At 37.7% G+C, this 21,615-nt stretch overlaps 1 protein-coding gene across 1 annotated transcript in view; it reads left to right on the top strand.

The window, feature by feature from the left end:
• GFRAL (GDNF family receptor alpha like) overlaps nt 1-21,615 on the top strand; it is a 176,928-nt gene that overhangs the window by 148,299 nt on the left and 7,014 nt on the right. Inside the window, exon 3 of the mRNA XM_044064523.1 lies at nt 3,628-3,878. Within this exon, the coding sequence (XP_043920458.1) occupies nt 3,628-3,878 (251 nt within the window). The remainder of the gene's footprint in view (nt 1-3,627; nt 3,879-21,615) is intronic.

Below are 21,615 nucleotides of genomic sequence, written 5' to 3'. Positions count from 1 at the left end.
GAGTCATTCTGTTTTGTTTTCTGGTTCACAGAAAGCAAAACATGAACCAATAGTATGAAATTAGACCTATGGAACCATCTTCATACTGTAGTGAGACTTGCGGACCTGCATATTTCCCACAGTGTGACAGTAGTAGGTAGTGAATTTATGTATAACTAGTAACAGCAATTTCAGCATAACTTGGGAGGATGATATGAGTGAAAGCATCATCTCTGCGCAACATCGTGACATATCACGGCAGATGTGGTATGGCAACTTCTGAAAAATTATTAATTTTGATTAGTGATTTCAGTGAATGTATTTCATAATCAAAAACAAATTTTATTTCTGTACTCTTCCCATAATAGAAAATAAACAGAGTCAGTCTCAGCTGGTGGGGGAGATCAGATCATATGGAAAAAAGGAGGGAAAATGGATAATAAAAATTAGGTAAATTAATAACTTTAGATTTTTAACACTTCATTTCACTTCATTATTTCAAAGTATGCAGTCCTTTGCATAACAGGAATAAGGCACTCTAGGCAGTACGGCATCACTGGATGCCTTCTACTTCTCAGATACATAGGGTGCTAATGTTTATCTCATTCCTCACAAAACACCTGAAGCATTCTGATATTCTGTGTAAAACAGGACATACACCCTGCTATACCTTAGTCCTTAAAAATTCCAAATATGAAAAACATCAGCATAGATGGTAGAAACAGGTTCATAGGTCAATACTAGGTGGTTGATCCAGAGGACCATTAGTAGCTGAGCCACAGTACCTCAAGCTGTCAATACCCATTGTCATTCCTAGTTTTAACCCCTTTCAATGAGGGCTTAAGGAGACAAACCCGAAGTATATTTAAGATTACTCATCTATTTGCTCAGGATATGCTTAAAGAGGACCAGGGAGCTAATTTGCTTTACATCCAAAGTATTTCTATTACTTTAATGATGGATTTTATGGCATATGTCTATCTTGTAAGCACATCCTGTTATTTTGGTGAAAGTTAAGATCTCGAGCAAGGGCTGACTGTGTTATTAGTTTTTCAGATGTGCAGTACTTTACATAGGACTGGATCCTATATATTTTATAGTCTAGACAGAGGTCACCTCTCAAGAATCTATAGGAAAAAGAAAGAGAAAAAACACTATTAGATGGTCTGGCTAGCTCAAGGAAATCATGCCCTTGATTAGTTTAGATAGGAAATGATGTGATCTTTCACTCTAGGTCATATGCTCAGGCAGGTACATACCAAAGGGATCATTATACTCTATTATATTCTGAAATGCGCTAACATCTGAGACAGATTTCAAAGCATTTCACGTATGTGGTAGGTGCAATGGTGTCCAGTTATGTCTAAGGACAAAACGCTGCATTTCTTGGCATTTTGTTTTAGGTTGTGGTCCAGACAGCCTGGCACATTATCAGAACTCATAGCAAAAGTGTTTACGGCCTTGAAAAGAGCATTCAGGACCTGCTTGGAGGTGATAGGGGTGGTGTAGGTGTGCTCATGAGCTAGGAACAGTTAGGAGTGTGTCTGTTGATATGGTGATTCATTCTCAGGGGATGAGTAAGTGTTATTTGATGTTGTTGTCATGCATTAGCTATGAGCAATGCATGGCATAACCTCTAAGGCTTCTGACATAAGTGAAGAAGGCTTCATGGCTGTGTCATACATTAGCTGTGAGCATTGCATGGCATAACCTCTAAGGCTTGTGACATAAGTGAAGAAGGCTTCATGGCTGTGTCATGCATTAGCTTTTAGCATTGCACGGCATAACCTCTAAGGCTTCTGACATAAGTGAAGAAGGCTTCATGGCTGTGTCATGCATTAGCTGTTAGCGTTGCATGGCATAACCTCTAAGGTTTCTGACATAAGTGAAGAAGGCTTCATGGCTGTGTCCTGCATTAGCTGTGAGCGTTGCATGGCATAACCTCTAAGGTTTCTGACATAAATGAAGAAGGCTTCATGGCTGTGTCATGCATTAGCTGTGAGCATTGCATGGCATAACCTCTAAGGCTTCTGACATAAATGAAGAAGGCTTCATGGCTGTGTCATGCATTAGCTGTGAGCGTTGCATGGCATAACCTCTAAGGTTTCTGACATAAGTGAAGAAGGCTTCATGGCTGTGTCATGCATTAGCTGTGAGCGTTGCATGGCATAACCTCTAAGGTTTCTGACATAAGTGAAGAAGACTTCAGGGCTGTGTCATGCATTAGCTGTGAGCATTGCATGACATAACCTCTAAGGCTTCTGACATAAGGGAAGAAGGCTTCATGGCTGTGTCATGGATTAGCTGTGAGCATTGCATGGCATAACCTCTAAGGCTTCTGATATAAGTGAAGAAGGCTTCATGGCTGTGTCATGCATTAGCTGTGAGCATTGCATGGCATAACCTCTAAGGCTTCTGACATAAGTGAAGAAGGCTTCATGGCTGCTCATAGCAGAGGTTTTTAAATTCATACTTACTTTTCGAGTCTTTGAGGTTGTTTCTAACTTCTTTGTTGATCTTTCTAACTTCATCTCTAGATGATGAGTATTAAGTTTATTTTAATGAACTATGTTTTTTTTCTTCTTACTGCATAGTTTGTTTATGCAAGAGTTCCACCATAGGGGTCATTCCTGAATTCATCATTGCATTCATGTCTTATGGGGACTGATGCCTTAATGTATCCTTTGAGGTGGGCATAGTAACTATTCACAAATATGGCAGTATGCAAGATGGAGTCGTCAAGGTGAGAAGGGTGCTTACATTTCATGAGTTCATCAGTTAGCTGGATTAGGTTTGCCTTAGAGTAGTCTCTAAAGACAGAATGGTTTTATTGTATCTCAGGTTCAATCCTCATAGTGAGTGTTACCAAAGGGTGGTCAGATTTGACTAATGATATAGTAACCATACCTCTCAACTGTACAGATTTTCGCATAATATGTAGATTTTTGCCTCATATTTCTGTTCCGTATTTTATAAAATTGTGTGTGGGGGGTTGGTAAATAAGTGGCAAATAATTAAAGACTGATGTTAGAAAATAATGACAGACATTCAAATTTCAGACTTCATACCCTTCAGAAAATTCATGCTAATGCAAAATCTGTTATTCTGTCAACTTTCTAAGTTTGTAAGAGCAATATTTAAAACTTGTCCCTACTTTTGGTCCTTTGTCCCACATTTACTTATGGCTTTGTCCAGGTTTCTTGCTGTCAGAGGTTGAGAGGTATGGTGGTAACTGTAGGTTCTGAGAATAAATGAAGACTCTTCTTGTGTGACAGTGAATATACTACAATTAAGATTCTATATATAATCAACATGAGTTGCTGTTATACCTCATTAGTTTAGCCTGTGAGTTATTAAAGTTATCCACTTCATTAAACTGTCTAGATCAGATGATATTATTTGTCAGTGTTTAATTTCCATCCTCTTTGATAATGTGAATCCTTTCTTCATATTCTATTAGCATGTAATGGTAAAAGTCAAGGGAATTCCAAGTGAAAGGGTCAATGACTCATTGGGACTTGCTCGGTTAACAACCAGAATTAATTAAATTAGTAACACTGCAGTTCTGTGTGTATTGTTTTTTATATACCGTACAAGGTTGTCAAAGATAAATTGTAATAATACTATTATTTATTCCTTAACCTCTAGACAAAGATACAATGCATTTCAGTCCAAGTGCTGGGGACACGTCACACGGATGTGCCATGATGATGAAGTTTGTCTGCTGACCATCAATAAGAGAGACCTAATTTGCTCTAATGATGACGAATGCAAAGCTGCATATATTCGAACTCGTGGTACAGTTCTTCAATCAGACTGCACCTGTAGAACAGTTAAACCATCAGAACAAGCATTATGCAATATATTCTATCATTTGCTTCACAACATGTCCACATTAAGTAAGTTATGTCCTGCACTCTTATTACAAGAAAGCATTTCTTGGTTTAAACATGTAATATATTTACAGGTTCAAAATTTATACAAAATCAGAGAAAACCATGGTATCTTCATAATATGTAATATATATTGAAAGGTTAATCTCCATAAGCATATTGATAACTTCAAGGAAATGTTTTGAGAAGAACTGACGTTTAGTAAGCATGGATGAAAATTAGTGTTATGTGTTACTTAGCTGAGGCTCAAGGAAATACTCAAGATGGTAGTGGAGAAAAACTGGAAAGGATTCAGAGTTTTAAATAATTGGATATCTGACTTGATACAACTCTTCGTGTAAAGGTACACATTAAAAATAAGGCAGAAAAGGCAGGGGGTTTGAAACTAGATGATGGTTCTCCAGAAGCCTGAGTCTGTTGGCTCATGCTGGAAGGGTGGAGGGAGATACTTTCCCACATTTGGAATATGTCCTTCAAGTTATCATCTACACTTCTTATAGAAAACATGCAATATATATTCTGGTCTATATTACCAGAGCGAAACTCCTTTTGAGTGAATACCAAAACACTGACACGAATTGCGCGAACTGTGAGAATACTGAATGCACTAAACCGTGAAATTTTAAATCTCGAACTGCCATAGTCGGCCAACCCCACCACCCATTACATACTACCTACCCAAACAAAATAAATAAACCACATATATACACTAACCAAACCCTGCTTCTAACCCTAAAGTAAAGCACCAAAACCCTACTTCTAACCCTACACTAAACCCCACATACACAAATATCTATGCACTATACTTAAGCCCTCCCTAACCCTAAGGTCCGTAACTACCGCACACTTCCCCTACGAAAATATAAACAAACAAAATAAATAATCCACATACATACATTTGCCAAAACCCTACTCCTAACCCTACACTAAATCTTACATACATTAACTATCTATGCACTTATCTTAACCCGCACTCTAACACTAAGGTCTGTAACTATCGCACACTTACCTTATGGAGCTATACCACAGATGGGCCAACCATGGTAATTTGACATTTCCAAATTCGCGGTTTTGGACGTTCGCTGTAATGCCGGTTCGCGCAATATGTGTTGACGTTTACAGATTCGCTTAAATGGACTTTTGCTCTCGTAATAGGGAACCATATATTCATAAGCTTTCTGTTAGGATTCTTTAAAGGAAGATCTCACTCCTTGTAAAAGAATCAGCTGATCTGTTACTCTTTACTGACCATTTTCAAGAATGCTAAGTCCAAAGTACTGACTATTTTAAACTTTTTTTTTTGGTCAAAGTATATAATGAGCTGTATCTCAAAGATGTTTTTTCATAGTTTCATGAAATTTTCAGGGAATAATACACAGTAAATTACATGTGAAGCATTCCTAGATAGTAGTAATTAGTTTCAAATCAAAGTAGCATATTTTGTTGAATTTTAATGAAAAAATGTTTGGTTGGTGCAGTGGTGCAGCGGTTAGCGTTGTCACCTCACAACAAGGGGTTCTCCAGTTCATTTCCTAGCCAGGGTGCCTTCTGTGCAGAGTCTATATTCACATGAGTTTCCTCTGGGTACTCCAATTTCCTCCTGCATTCCAAAGACGTGTCTGGAGTGTTTCTCCCTGGGGCTCTGCTGACAATGGGCTCTATCCCAGTTGGACTTTCCTGGTAAACAAATAAGTAATGTTAATATTTAAATAATTTTGAAAGATGGAGTAGCTCACCTTTATACTTAAGTAAATAGTATTTTTTATCACAATGGCATAAAAACACAATATTTTTGTGTTGTAATATCTGTTATATTTGCAAGTCTGAATAAAACAGACAGATAAGCTTTTCCTCCAAATTGAAGTATGCAGTTGATGTAGTTTCTTGATTTTTAATGGTTTTGCTTATCATAGGTTCATAGGTTCATATGCAAAGACTAGGCTAACGTGAACAGTAGGGCATTTATAAGTCTAATCTTGCAAGCATGGGGGAAGCTGGTATAATAGTTAAGGTGCTTTCCTTACAGACCCAAGGTGCAGGGTTTGATTCTTAAATGGGGTAATTGGCTAGGCTTAAAATGACCCACAAGGGTAGTTAGCTTAATACTAACCTATGAATCAAACGCAGTTGAGTCCCTATGTATCATGGGTGTTTATTAGGTGAAGGTATGTTTGTCAGGAAATTTCTAAAGGTTATGTGTAGGGGGTATGTTAGTTTGAGCATAGTTACTGTCTGCCTCTATCTACTGCAGGCACAGGGGCCTCACCCTTGGTGAACTTCTGATTTTCCATCCACTGGACAAGGTTATGGTTAAGACTTTAGTTCACATGGATGGGGAGCCTATTGCAGAACATGGTGATCCTCTGAGACACATATCAGTCTCACCAGTGTGTTTATGTTGCAAGCAAAAGGTAAATTCTTACATCTAGTGATTCTGATCATTTTACTTATGTACAGAAGGTCCATCAAAGCTGGATCCAAGGATGCCTGGCATAGTTTGCCTCTTAGTACTCTATAGGAGACTGATTATAGAGACAGAGCTTTAAGTTGACCAATTTAGGACAATGTGTTTATACCCTCGATTCTTCTGGTAAGGAACATTTGTTGGTATTCCAACTGTTGCATGGCTGGTCAGGTATATGTTGAAGGGGAAATTGTGCACAGACAGGTCTGATAAGGCCTTAAAAAAAGAGGCACTATGACTTCTTTGGACCAGGATGCTATGCCTTTACTTACAAGTTGGGCGAAATAGAATGATTTTCTTACTACCTTGGCTATATGTTGGTCAAAGGCCAAATTACTGTCACATATGTTCCCAGATCCCTGACTGTCTTATTGATGGAGAAATTAGACTAGGTGGATGTTTCCCCAAAAGAAATAATAATGCATTTCTTGACATTGAGTTTTAATCTGTGACTTTGGCACTAGTCGTCTGTCTGCATTAGACCATCTTGTTAGCCACCTGTGTCATGGTGGAATATATGATGGCTCCTAATTTGCAGTCATCTGCAAATCAGGTCAGCAAAAGGCCCTTGACATTAGCCTTTACCTCTTAGAAGAAGATGCCAAATAGGAGCAATCTGAGCACCAAGCCGTGCGGTACCCCACAGGTAACCATTATCTTAGTGGAGGTGGTCTCACCAGTCCTGACTTCCTGAGTCTTGTATGTGAGCCAGCTGGATATCCAGTAAGTTACTTGGGGGGTTATGCCCAGTTTGGTGGGGTTGTCAACTATACACAAGTGGGGATTGCATCAAACACCTTAGCCAAGTCCAGGTAGGGGGTATGCACTGTTTTCGCCTTATTCACTGCCTTTGTGACATTCTCAAAACAGTTTAGTATGTATAAGCTTCCCTTGCCAAAGCTAAACTGGGTTGTATCCAGTGTCTGAAGTTGCCTATGCATTTGTTGATCATTTCCATGATAATTTATATCCTGAATTTGTATATTAGACAAGTCACACCAATGTGTCTGTAGTTTCCAGGGTCAGGTGATGGTCCACTCTTGTGAAGTGAGATAACCATTGCTATCTTTCATTCTCATGGTACAAATCCTGTTTTGAGGCTATAGTTGAAAAGTGAGTCAAGCGGTCCTCATAGGTCACTTTGTAAGCTATTTAGGAGGCATCCTGGGATATTATTGGGGCACATTGAGGCTGTGTGTTTTTGTTTTAGTAATCACCATCAAAACCTGCTCCCTTCAAATTGTTGGGATGATTATGCTAGTAGGTATTTCATGGGGGAGGCAGGGGGAGTGAGGGGTGAAGTTTGAGCTGAATTTGTCCGCCAGCTGTATGTAGGTCTGCTCAGTGAAGGTGGCATCATTGAGCACCAGTTCTGCACGCTGCTTTCTGCTGCCTTTGAGGTTACAGACATAGCTGTAGAAGGCCTTGTGGTTTTCTTTAGCATGTGAGACTATCTTGACCTTGTAACTAGCCTTGTTGGTCTTAATTAGTCCTCTTAGTTTTCTGTGGAGTTAATTAGAGAGCTCTTATCATTATGGGAGTTGTTCATCCTGATTTTAGCTTAGATTTTTTTTTCCTTTTGTTATATATCCTGTTAATGTTAGGATTCCATCAGCATAGTTTGTTTTCGAGGTTGTTCTGGGCTTACTTCTAGTAGGAAAATTAGTCTGTATGTATACAGCCATTTACACATTGTAAAAGGCCTCTGTGAATAATTCTGTACTAGTTACTGTGAACTCGGGGGGTTAGGAGTGGCAGTGAATTTTGAAAAAACTATCACATAGTAAGATGTAGTTTGCTTTTGAATAGTTCCTGTTACAGGGTCTGTTGGGGTTACCATGTTGATTTTTATTTTTTTGGGAGACAACTTTTTAGTCCGACCTCAACAGTGAGGATGTGACTCTTGGAGGGGGGGTGCAGCACTCTCCCATATTGGCGAGTACTAGTTCCTGTATGTAAAGAGAAAAATATGCTAGTAAAATGTAAGTTTTACAGATATGATACTAAATACTTAAAATACCATTACAAAATATTGCTGAATATATAAAACGGCAGCAAGCCAAGAACAAAATTAATAAAACATTGGAAATTTAGACAGCAGTTAGCATAAGAGAGTAGAAATGAGAGGAAAGGCAGTGGCCAGGTTAACCTTTGTTTCTGAAGCAGCTGCAATTGTTTTCTTTAATGAGGTATAAGTGGAAGGATTCTTTGAATGATTTTAGATGATTAATTTGTCTTCCAGTCTCAGCTAAGGGGTTCCAGCAGCCAGGGAAAATTTTAGAAAAGAAACTTCTCAAGAAAGCAAGTGAAATAGAGTCAGAGGTACAGAGAGAGTAGGAAGATCATTTAATCAGCAATTTATTGCAGACAGGAAAACAATAGTTATTGAATAAAAGCTTGAAAGTTAGTGCATTTAGAAGAACAGAATCCCTAATCCCTACAGACAGCCATTTCCCTTCGGTAAGAGTGACATGATGGCATTCACTGTACCTAGATTGGTGGATACATCTAATTATTTGATTTTTGCTGTTTAGACAAAATTGGTGTGTTGTGATGAGTGGAGAGTTGAGACCGGGAGTTTGTAATCTAATTTAGGGAGTAGAACATTGATGGCAATAGAGCATCTTGACTCTGACAACTGATGATCTTATAAGACAGTTTCTGCTGATTTAAAACTTTATATATGTGTGATTCAGTGTCCTTGTGAAAGAACAGATGCTGGTCAAACAAGAATGTCAAGAACCAGTAGCGCTTTAACATGGGGGAGAGTAGAGTTCATCTGGTCAATTGTTGCAATGTTTTATGTACGTTGACGTTTATAGTTCGTGTCAAGCAGCACAACTGAACTTTAGACCTCATCTCAATGAGTACAAACTCATTTGCATATAGGATACATTTAGCATGTAGGAGATCCCATGGAAAGTCATTTATGAAAAGGGTGAATGGACGAGGATGTATCACTGAGCTGTTTATATGCATATTTAGTGGATTAGATCCAGTTTGTATTTTTGTGTCATAAACACTTGCTCATGTTTTTTTTTTCTGTGAAAACATTACATATGTTTTTACAGAAAAAGCACAGTGGTGTTAGTTTTTGCATTGCAACTACAAAATACATGTATGGTTTTATGTATGATGAATTTGATCCTGTGAGAAAAAAAAATAAAATGTACAAGTTTGTTGTGAGATAAATTGAATGACATTTACAGTACAGATTCTGTCAAATTATAACAATAAACTTTTAACCCTAAAATAGGTTGCATCTTCCTTCTTCTGAAAAATTACACTCCCCATATTCATCTATGTTTGTATATGCAGGGTATGGCAGAATATGACCCTTCAGATACAGTACACCTCCTCCAACTGTGAAGAATTGGTATAAGTTTTCCACAAACGAAAACATTTTGATGATTACTTTTTCATACTGTTTCTTCTGCAACACACAGGCACACAGAAAACACACACACACACACACACACACACACACACACACACACACACACACACACACACACACACACACACACACACACACTTGAAATCACAATACCACACTCAGTAGCAAGACCATATTTTTAATGTGTTGTTTTCACACAGAATGCTTATATACCTCATATTATTATTAATATTCTTACTACAAATGTATATATATATATATATATATATATATATATATATATATATATATATACATACACACACACACACACACACACACACACACACACACACACACACACACACACACACACACACACACACACACACACTCAAACATACATTGCCCGACTGAGCAAAATCAATGATTAAATGTTTTTAAGCAAAATACAAAATCGGGTAGTTGCTTGTCACATCTCCAACATTTGCCTTTCAAAGCTATTTAGTGACATAAGCTTTGCTATGTTCTCTTCATCAATCTATTCCAATAACAAGTAAACATATACCATAAAACAACTTGTTATTGGAATAAATTGATGAAGAGAACATAGTAAAGCTTGGGGCACTCATTTTTGTTTGTTTTCTTACTTGGTTTGTGTTTGCAGTAACATTTTTTTTGTGAACTTTTTAGTGACATGCCAAGAGCAGAAGTTGCTTATCAAAATGTTTAATACCTCAGTCTAAAGTGTTACTTAAAAATAAAATGAAATACATGGTGGTGGTCTAAGAGTCAAATAATATGCATGGTGGTGGTCTAAAAGTCCTTATCAGCTTCTCCTTCTCTTTGTTCAACCAAAGTAGACAGAGACTGAAAATGGAAAAGTTCTACTTTGTGGTTTCTGTGAAGCCACACCTTTATTAGGGATGTTTTCTCAGGGATACCTGGTGAGTGATTCAGTTTCCTTTTATAATCCACAGAAGTGAATGCTGGAGTTTGTTTATATGCCTTCACTTTGGTGGTTATGCATAGAAACATTGGTACTGTGAAATTCAAAAGGCATCTGCCTTATGCAGGGTACTTAGGAGGGTTTATCAATCTCTTTGAGCCTAGAAGTTGTCAGAAAACTTTAGAATTAGCACATATCCCATACCCTTAAATATTCTTAGCAGTGTAACAAATACCTTGTATTTATTGGCTAGTGATGCACTGTAGTCTGACCCAAAATGAATCACTCCCCCTGCTATCTTGCATGTAACCCACACCTTTCAAGACTTTTGGTGCACTAGTTCTCTGTTCACAAATTTCAGAAATGTAATGATAGAATTATGTGACATATTCTCTGGGTTCTGGCCTCTTCCACTGTGGTGGACCAGTTCAGTAATTTCTGCAAGTTCATCATGATAGCTCCCACTGGAATATGGCCTACCAGTTCCTAGGGACTAGCAATGCCATAAAGATTGTTCCTATGGGAATGATTTTCCTGATCACCAACCCCCAGTTGTAACTTTGTGTTCCATTAGAGTAAAGTTTTCTTTGATTAGATTGATATCTGATCAGCTAATACTGTTCTTGCAGACCTACAAGTTGTTGTATAAAGTATGAAAACCAGAAGTCATTTGCTTTTTATTTTTGCTACCGCAAAAGATTTGGTATCTTTAGTGCACTGCATCATAGAAGCCAAGGAGCTGACTGATATCGGGATGGTTGGCCTATTTTTTTAACTTTACTCTTTCCTGCTGGATTCTTTAACTGGTGTGTACTAGTCATGGTGTCTTTTTTTCCTAAGCCATATGATGGTTGATACGTGACCATAAATAGCTGCTATCTGCTGAAAATAGCACTTCAAGATGTGCAAGTACTATTGTAAATATGCCTGCCCAAAAGAACACTGGAGATTCTGTTTAAGTAGTAAAATAACAGCACATTTCACATTGTTGTTGTATCTTTTGGCTTTTCCCGGTTAGGGGTCACCACAGCAGAAGGACTCCGGTCTGCTAATGATTGGCAGTAGATTTTTACATGCCGAGTTGTTGGCCCTGATGCACAACCTTCAACTAAGGTACACCCATTCACGTATGCTTCCACACAGAAGATGCTCTAGCTGAGAATCGAACAGGACGTCTTACTGTGAGGAGACAATGCTACCGCAGCACCACCACTGCAGTACATTTCACATTCAAGTACTAATGCTAAATCAATGTATTCATTGCCAAGAACACTCCATTTTACCGCCATCTATTTTGCTCAAAATAGGGAGTGTAAGTTGTTCTATTTGTTCTGGATATCTTTCAGAATCTGGAGGCAGTTATTCTTCGCTAATTCTTTTCTAGACCTTGACTCATTTATTCAGATGGGAAATGTATGTTGTTCACAAAGGGTTGCTAATTCACGACACTCTAAGGAACACTGAAGCCCTTTGAAGATCTATGAACTGCATCATCCCTCTTCTATTTTAGCAAAGAGTAGCTGATTACGTCATCTGTCAGCTGCTGTGTTGCACAGCTGAAATGGAAATCCCATCTCTAAGAAGATCCCTAGATAGATGATATACTGTGCAGACATCTACAGACCTAAGCAAGCTTATCTGCTGTATTTGTCATGTGAACTCTTTTCATTTCATTTTATCCCAAAACAGTTGTTAAACTCTACTACTGAATTACAGGAAATATGGCTGACATGTTATCTCTGATTCATACCCCATACCCCCAACTAACAATTTCCCCCTATGTTTCAGATCTGTGGAAAGTTAACATTTATTGTTGCACATCTACTGTGGGATACATAATATGCATTTTGATACACAGCTCAAGTGCTTATGTGAGATGAATCTTGTGTCATTGAGTCAGTTGTTCTGTGGTTCTGCAAACTGACTTTGGTAACACTGGAGGTGTTTACCTATTACCCACGTGTTATCTTGGGGAAAAACACCCTAATCATGATCCAAGAAACAAGTCAACCTGCTTGCATTTTAAACCACATAAAGCTCCTTTAAAACTTAGCAGTGTTAGTCCATGAAGTGCGCACAATAAACTGACATATATAGACAGAATTTGACAACTTTCCATAACTAAAATTTGGCTAAAACTAGAAAGTAAAGATGAGGAAATACCTCTTTCTGGCTAGATTATACTACATATTGACAAGAAAGGGAAATAAAGAGGTTGTTGAGATATTTTATACCCTATCACACTCCAGCTTATCTGCTTCCAACACATTGTTTTCCCAGTTCAATAATGCCAAACTAATTATCTCCTTGCTCAGACATAACAACCATAAAAAATAAATCAAAAACGGAAATGTCTAGAACCAAATAACCAAAATCCACGACCAGGGAAGTAGGAAACAGCACAGTGATATATCTGAAAAAATGTCCTTTATTGAAAACAGTCCACAAACCAAAGTAACACAAGTGCTTTCACTCAGGCAATTCTGAGCTTTTTCAAGTGATGAACCACTCATTTGGCGATGTGCCTTATATATTGTGTCAATCATACCATTCATTGAAAATGCATGTTGTTAATATTAAAACATTTAAAGGAACCTTCTAAAAAGATTTTTTAGAATAAGTATAAGTATATTAGAGAACTGACTTGCATCTAAAATACTTCCCAAGCTAAGAATTAAAACAGTTAATGCATTCCATGAATTAGAATAAGTTAAGTTAAAAACAGGTATGTTATCCTATTGTCTATGCGACAGTACTAATCATAAATAAATTTAAAAACATTACACCCAATATACCTAGGGAAATATTATGTTATTAAAATCTTTCCTCATGAAAATTCATTTGAATAAATTCTACAAGTGAGCATATTATTGTTAAAAAACAATATTGATATATTAGTCTATTAATCATGGACACTAAACAAAATATAGGCTAAAAATATAGGCTAAAAATAATGATTAGGGCAATTGATGCATATAACCGCATAAAGAGAAAGGTACATACATAAATAACTGGATCAATAGGTAAGTCAATACATAAATGAACATTTGTGAATTGATAAAATAACATCAAATAAAAAATGACATGCTGAATAATAAATGCAGTGACAGTGGTTATAGCCTAGCTCTTCTTAACTTGAGAACTGGTTTAATGCTGATGGTCCCATTGAGCCCGGGTGTTCTTCCTGCATCCAACCCTAACTGCCATAGTAGTTCATGATATTCAAGTGTGGATTCCCAGTCACCACCCCTTGCATCTGGCTCAACCTGTTCTAGTACCAAAAATTTGATGTTTGACCCTGGGCAAGAAAGGGAGTGCTTGAAAAAAGCATTTGTTTCCTTCTTCTTGGCCATATCATAAAAATGTTCATAGATCCGTTTTCTAAATTCCCTTTCTGTTTCTCCACATAAAAATTTTGGCATGTGGTACAAAGGCCCAGGTATACAACCCCTTTGGTAGCACAAGTATAAAAACCTGCTGGGTGTACCCTAAAACTCCTAGATGGGATATACACGGATACTTTGTTCAATATGGCATGGCATTGAGTGCAAGCACCCCATTTGTATGTGCCTATTCTTGGTTGCTTTGCCTTTCTCTTACTGTAGTGCTTCCTATCAAAAATCTCTTTGAAATTTACACCCCTTTTTCTAACAAAGCTTGGTTTTAAAGGTATAAATTCTTTCAGTTCTTCAAAAAGAGCTAAGACCGGCCAATGGTGTATTATGATTTCCTCCATTTCCTTGGAATTGGATGAATATGTGTATGCAAAACTGTTCGTGTGATGAGCAAGTGTGTTTGAAGCAGGTTTAATCGCTGCTTCTGATCCTTTCCCTAGTATCGGTGTGTATAAGGAATTCCTTAAGGAACCTACTTCACCAGCTAAGGTCCTAAATAGTTCCAAGGGATATCCTCTTTCCAAAAATAGTGCCTGTAAGGTTTCTACCTCAAGTTCAAAATCTTCCAGAGTGCTACATATTCTGCATGCTCTGATGAGCTGCCCTTTAATAATTCCTCTTTTTTGATATAGAGGATGTGCACTCTCGAAGTGTAAAAAAGAATTAGAAAAGGTAGGTTTACGGTGTAGTCTAGAGTGGAAAGTGTTCTGAGTGTAGTCCTTGTATTGACTTACCTATTGATCCAGTTATTTATGTATGTACCTTTCTATTCCTTCTTTATGCGGTTATATGCATCAATTGCCCTAATCATTATTTTTAGCCTATATTTTTAGCCTATATTTTGTTTAGTGTCCATGATTAATAGACTAATATATCAATATTGTTTTTTAACAATAATATGCTCACTTGTAGAATTTATTCAAATGAATTTTCATGAGGAAAGATTTTAATAACATAATATTTCCCTAGGTATATTGGGTGTAATGTTAAATTTATTTATGATTAGTACTGTCGCATAGACAATAGGATAACATACCTGTTTTTAACTTAACTTATTCTAATTCATGGAATGCATTAACTGTTTTAATTCTTAGCTTGGGAAGTATTTTAGATGCAAGTCAGTTCTTTAATATACTTATACTTATTCTAAAAATCTTTTTAGAAGGTTCCTTTAAATGTTTTAATATTAACAACATGCATTTTCAATGAATGGTATGATTGACACAATATATAAGGCACATCGCCAAATGAGTGGTTCATCACTTGAAAAAGCTCAGAATTGCCTGAGTGAAAGCACTTGTGTTACTTTGGTTTGTGGACTGTTTTCAATAAAGGACGTTTTTTCAACCATAAAAAATCCAATGTGCTGTAGACTCACCCCCAATTCAATAACATCACAACAATAGGTAGTTAGTAACATCCAAAGGGAAACAATTATTTAGGTGATTTTAACATAAACTGAAAATAAATCACCATTAACTGATCTCAACACTCAATTAACAGGGATCCACATACCTTATCACTATACCCACAAAGTATACTAAATCATATAACTACTCATCAATAAAAGAATGGATTCTAACATCCTGTCCTATTAAATTACATCTGCTGGCACGGTCACAGATACTTTTAATGACCGTCTACCAACTTATTCCCTTAGGCGTCCACTTTGTAGATAGAGAAGTAATGCTCCAAAAGTCTTGATACATATCGGTTACATACAAAATTACAACGTGAATGGTTCATTTTGTACCTGACCATAGCGCATCGAAAACAACACCACTATAACATATTTTGTACCACCAGCTATTTTGATAAACAAGCATGCACAATTACTTTAAAAATCACTTAACTGGAATACACTAAAATGATTACCGTTAGATAACGCAATTTTGGAATTTAAGATGCTTCACAATAGACTCAGTAGTATGCCCCTCGTGAGAAAAAAAAAAGAGTAAAGTTAAATCTTGTCCCAGTGGCTAACAAAAACAACTAAGACATTCAGGCTAAAATAGAAAACATAACAGAACAACCTAATACTCAAGCAACTCTGTAACCTCATTAAAAGTAAAGTCAACACAGACAAAACATTACCTTACACTCCAAAAACTATGACCAAAACAATCCTAAAGCTATCTGGGGATCTGTGAATATGTCGCTACATGCTGGCAGAGCCAAGCAGCCAGTCCCCCCCTCAGCCTTCCCCAGCAGCTATTGCTATCAATGTCAACACTCACTTCATCCAAATTGTTATCAAACTCATTAAAAGCAAGGGCCACGTTTACATACAGGTCATCAATAAAGCAAGGGCCACGTTGACATACAGGTCATCAATAAAGCAAGGGTCACATTGACATACAGGTCATCAATAAAGCAAGGGCCACATTGACATACAGGTTATCAATATGGCAATGCTCAGCGAAGATTTCAACATGATAAAAGTCAGAGGAAAGAGAATCATTTCTAGGCGGCCACTTTTCAGAAAGATAAACATTTTTTTTTTTGGATACTGCAGTGATGGAAATGACTTTTTCAACTGTTCTGTTGTTTTGGTGACTATGGAGGAAACTATATACACCAGTAGTAAGAAACAAAATAAAAATCAGAGAGTTAAAGAGCCCCATTAGCTGTGAACAGTGTAAACTTTAAAATGGACTTAGTAAACCAGGAACACAGTCAGCTGTGATTTTAAGTAATGCTAACATACCTGAAAAAAGTTATCAGCACTTTCTTTTGGATTAAGGTTTGTTCCAACTCTGAAATTGAGCTTATCAGAAACCATGTGCTATTTAATTAGGATATTACAATTAAAACATGACTTTTATACATATAAACATAGTCATGAACTGACTCTTAATAATGTTTTGGATAATGCAACAATAAACATTAGTTTTAAGCATCAGACTAGATTTATTTTATCCTTTAATAATACAACAGTGACTGTATATTACCATATGCCAACTGTCTATATCAAAAAACTTCTTCAGAACCAAAAGCCAATAAGCCATGCTTTCCTTCTGCTGACAACGTGCACCATGCTTCCTAAAATAGCCACCTGTTCCATTGCATACCCCATATCTAGTCTGATAAATTGCTCACTGTCTGAATCTACTGTTCCATCCAGTTGGAAACAATTCTATACTAACCCCATTCATAAAGGAGGAAAATCTACACAAATTTCCAAATTTAGGCCTATAGCTATTCTCTCTCAACTCTCAGAAATCATTGAAAAATGCATCCATGCACAATTATTACCCCACCTATTACTAGAAAACCTTTTAACACCCACTCATCATGGTTTTCGACCGAACCATAGTACTTTTACTGCTCTCATTTCTTTTAACATTTCAGTTGCACAATCCAGAGACAGTAACAAACTTGTCTCTTGCCCATTCCTAGACTTATCCAGTCATTCTATACTGTGTCTCATCCTTTGCTCATTTCTAAACTAACACAACTTAATCTGCCCCCATCCACTATCTCTTGGTTCAGCAGCTACCTGTCCAATAGGCAATGATCTGTTAGATGGCTGTCTACACTGTCCCCTACTCTGCCAATCACCACAGGTATGTCTCAGGACTCCATCTTAGGACCTCTTCTATTCAACATTTTAATAACAATCTTTATAAATTCTGCCCAATTCAACTCTCATCCAATATGCAGATGATTCTACAGTCATGACCTCCTCTGATTATTTCTCAGACCTGCTTGCCAAAACCCAGCAAACTTTCACAAATATTGAGACCTGGCTAACCAATAACCAGCTAATACTCAGTGCTAAGAAAACTAAACTACTATTTCTGCCTAAATCACACACTCATAACACCTCAGCCTTCACTATCAACTCGTTAGACAACACAACCAACATTGTTGAATCCCATACCAAACTACTCGGGGTCATAATTGATGATAAACTAAAGTTCAACTTTCATATAAATAACTGTATCAAAAACACTAACCAAAAGCTTGGCTTACTATGCTGTAACAAAAGATATCTCACAGCAGATGCAAGACAGTTACTCTCTCTTGCTTATCTCCTACCTTGTCTGTTCTATGGCTCACAAATCCTCACTAACCTACAGGCAACACTACTGAATAGATGGAAAACACATATCACAAAAAAGTTAGATTCACCACCAACCCACAACCTCAATCCCATCACAGCCTTCCCTTGAAAACACAGAACTGGTTTGAGTTCCCCAATCAGCGTCTTATCCCTTAACTTAATATTATCCACTCCTTCCACTATGAACCCTCCTTCTGCCCTAACATGTCCAACACCTTAAATTACTACCTCCCAATCAGAAAACTTAGAAGCACCAGCCAAAACATGCTCAACATTTACAAACCTAAAACAACAATTGGTGAAACCTTCTACAACTATCTTCCCTCTCTCCACTGGAATAAACTACCTTTAACAATCAGATATATCGCACAGCCCCACCCATTTAAAATCACCATAAAAGTCCACTTTACTAATACCTGGACTTGCTCTTGTACACAACCACAGTGAACTTAATCACCTGACCTCCACTGCATACAGCCCCTTCTCAATTCATGCTTAACTCTACCCTCAGAACTCTAACTCCTAATACTGTTTTTCACTAAATGTCTCCACTACTCTTATTTACTTCCCTCCCTTTTTTCCCACTTAGCTTGCTCCCCTTTCTCAGATTGTACTTGATTCTAACTACTACTCTCCTCTCTTATTTGTAAATTAAATAAAACATGTCTGATTTTCCCTTTTTTACCCATAACCACCCACTCTTTATTTCTCTTGAAACTTAACCTTTTTCTATCACCTGCTCTCTCTACCAACTTCCCCTCTACTTCCAATTACTGATGTAGAGTGCTATTCCCTGTAAGAACTAAGATTTGATGTACAGTACTTTCTGTACTCTCATCTTAAACTCTGAGTTAATTGTCATTACTTCCCCTCTAAATGAGGAATTCCTTATGTATTGGAGATATATGAATGACTTTAACATATTGTTTTATTGCCTTTTTTTGTAAATGACACCTTTTAAACTTTCATGCTACAAGTGGGAATCCAAGCATCATAATGTATATTTATATCCCCTCATGTATACTGTATTGTTTGTAAACATTTTTACGTTGTATGTAATACTTTGTGGAGCTTATCTCCCCAGGACTCTGCTGAAAAAGGGCTCAAGCTCTGTCAGACATTCCCAATTAACACATGACAAATAAATAAATAAATAAATATGGTAAAAAAAGAAACTCATGAATATGTTAAATCTTGTAACAAGATTCATATTAATTTTCATTTATTGAAGGATGAGTTGGAGTCCTTGGAATTAATTTTTGCTGACACTACAAATATTATTAAACCAGATGATAAGTTAGCATAATAAAAATAGGAATTGCAACATGAAGTGAGAGAAAAGCAGGCTTATGGTATATTTAGTGAGACAAGCAGAGAAACTGATAGAAGTAAGGAAGTGAGTAAATAAAGAAGAGTAAGGAGGTGTGAGGTATGAACAGGTACTAAAGTAAGGATGTGTGCAGTATGGACAGGTACTAAAGTAAGGAGGTGTGAGGTATGAACAGGTACTAAAGTAAGGAGGTGTGAGGTATGAACAGGTACTAATAGTAAGGAGGTGTGAGGTATGAACAGGTACTAATAGTAAGGAGGTGTGAGGTATGGACAGGTACTAAAATAAGGAGATTTGAGGTATGGACAGGTACTAAAGTAAGGAGGTGTGAGATATGAACAGGTACTAAAGTAAGGAGGTGTGAGGTATGGACAGGTACTAAAGTAAGGATGTGTGAGGTATGAACAGGTACTAAAGTAAGGAGGTGTGAGGTATGAACAGGTACTAAAGTAAGGAGCTGTGAGGTATGAACAGGTACCAAAGTAAGGATGTGTGAGGTATGAACAGGTACTAAAGTAAGGAGGTGTGAAGTATGGACAAGTACTAAAGTAAGGAGGTGTGAGGTATGGACAGGTACTAAAGTAAGGATGTGTGAGGTATGAACAGGTACTAAAGTAAGGAGGTGTGAGGTATGAACAGGTACTAAAGTAAGGAGGTGTGAGGTATGGACAGGTACCAAAGTAAGGAGCTGTGAGGTATGAACAGATACCAAAGTAAGGATGTGTGAGGTATGAACAGGTACTAAAGTAAGGAGATGTGAAGTATGGACAAGTACTAAAGTAAGGAGGTGTGAGGTATGGACAGGTACTAAAGTAAGCAGGTATGAGGTATAAACAGGTGCTAATAATAAGGAGGTGTGAGATATAAACAGGTACTAATAGTAAGGAGGTATGAGGTATGAACAGGTACTAATAGTAAGGAGGTGTGAGGTATGAACAGGTACTAATAGTAAGGAGGTATGAGGTATGAACAGGTACTAAAATAAGGAGATGTAAGGTATGAACAGGTACTAGTAGTAAGGAGGTATGTGGTATGAACAGGTACTAATAGTAAGGAGATATGAGGTATGAACAGCTACTAATAGTAAGGAGGTGTTCTGGTACTAATAGTCAGGAGGGCTCGGTCCTGGGTCCTCTCCTGTTTGGTATCTACTTCTCTGAAGTCCAGGCCAACATGAAGGGACTCTGGCTGACAAAGTTCACAGATGATTGCAAGTTGGGAGCTATTATTAACTCCCCAAGTGATGTTGGCATCTTACAGAATGGCCTCACTGTAACTGACTGGTGTCAGAGCCATGGCCTTAAGCTCAATGCCAAAACATGTGTTATCATCCCTTTGGGAAAAACCCGGTTCCCACGAATTACCACACTGATGGTAGTTCACTGAACACAGAAGACGTTATAAGAGATCTGGGAACACAGGTTGACAGCAACCTCTCTTTTGATCATCACATTGCCAGTGTGGTCAGAAAGTCCTTCTATGTGGCACATCTCATTACTAAGGGTTTTGCATCCAGGAAGAAAGAGGTCATTGTCTCCCTCTACTCTTCCCTCATTAGGCCAATCATTGAGTACAATGCCGCATTTGGCATGTACCTCACCAGACACCTGCAACTACTGGAGAGGCTGCAAAAGTACCTCATACAGAGGATCCTAGGCCTTAAACACTTGTCCTATATGGATAGACTCAAAAACCTCCAACTATTCTCTGTCTCATATCACCTACATAGAGGCAGTCTCTGCTTGACTTACAAAGCTATGTCTGACCCAGCTCTGTTAGAAATGCTTCATCTAAAGAAATCCCAATCCCTCCACACCACATGCTCCAGAGACCTCAACCTCATTACCACAATTAACAGAACATGCTGGAGGGACAGGTTCATAATCCAGAGACTGCCCATGCTATGGAACAGACTTCCCATACATGTCAAGCAGAGCACCTCGCTGATCTTCTTCAAGAGAAATCTTGATAAGTGGATGGGAAACAGAAAATTCACTCCGAGGATAACACCAGTGGCTCTACTCGAGACAGGCACTGGGAACTAAGGTCGGGTGGCACTATGCCAGGGTAATCCTATGGCTAGGCTTGTAAAGGCCCCAGGGCTATTAGCCTAGTACACACCTATGACCCCATGAAGAGGTACTAATAGTAAGGAGGTGTGAG

Source organism: Protopterus annectens, chromosome 2.part2 (genome assembly GCF_019279795.1).
Source record: "Protopterus annectens isolate FY-2018-M chromosome 2.part2, PAN1.0, whole genome shotgun sequence".
In the NCBI taxonomy this organism is placed as follows: Eukaryota; Metazoa; Chordata; order Ceratodontiformes; family Protopteridae; genus Protopterus; species Protopterus annectens.
Note: the sequence above shows the minus strand (reverse complement) of the source record. Positions and strands in the feature narration are given on the sequence as shown.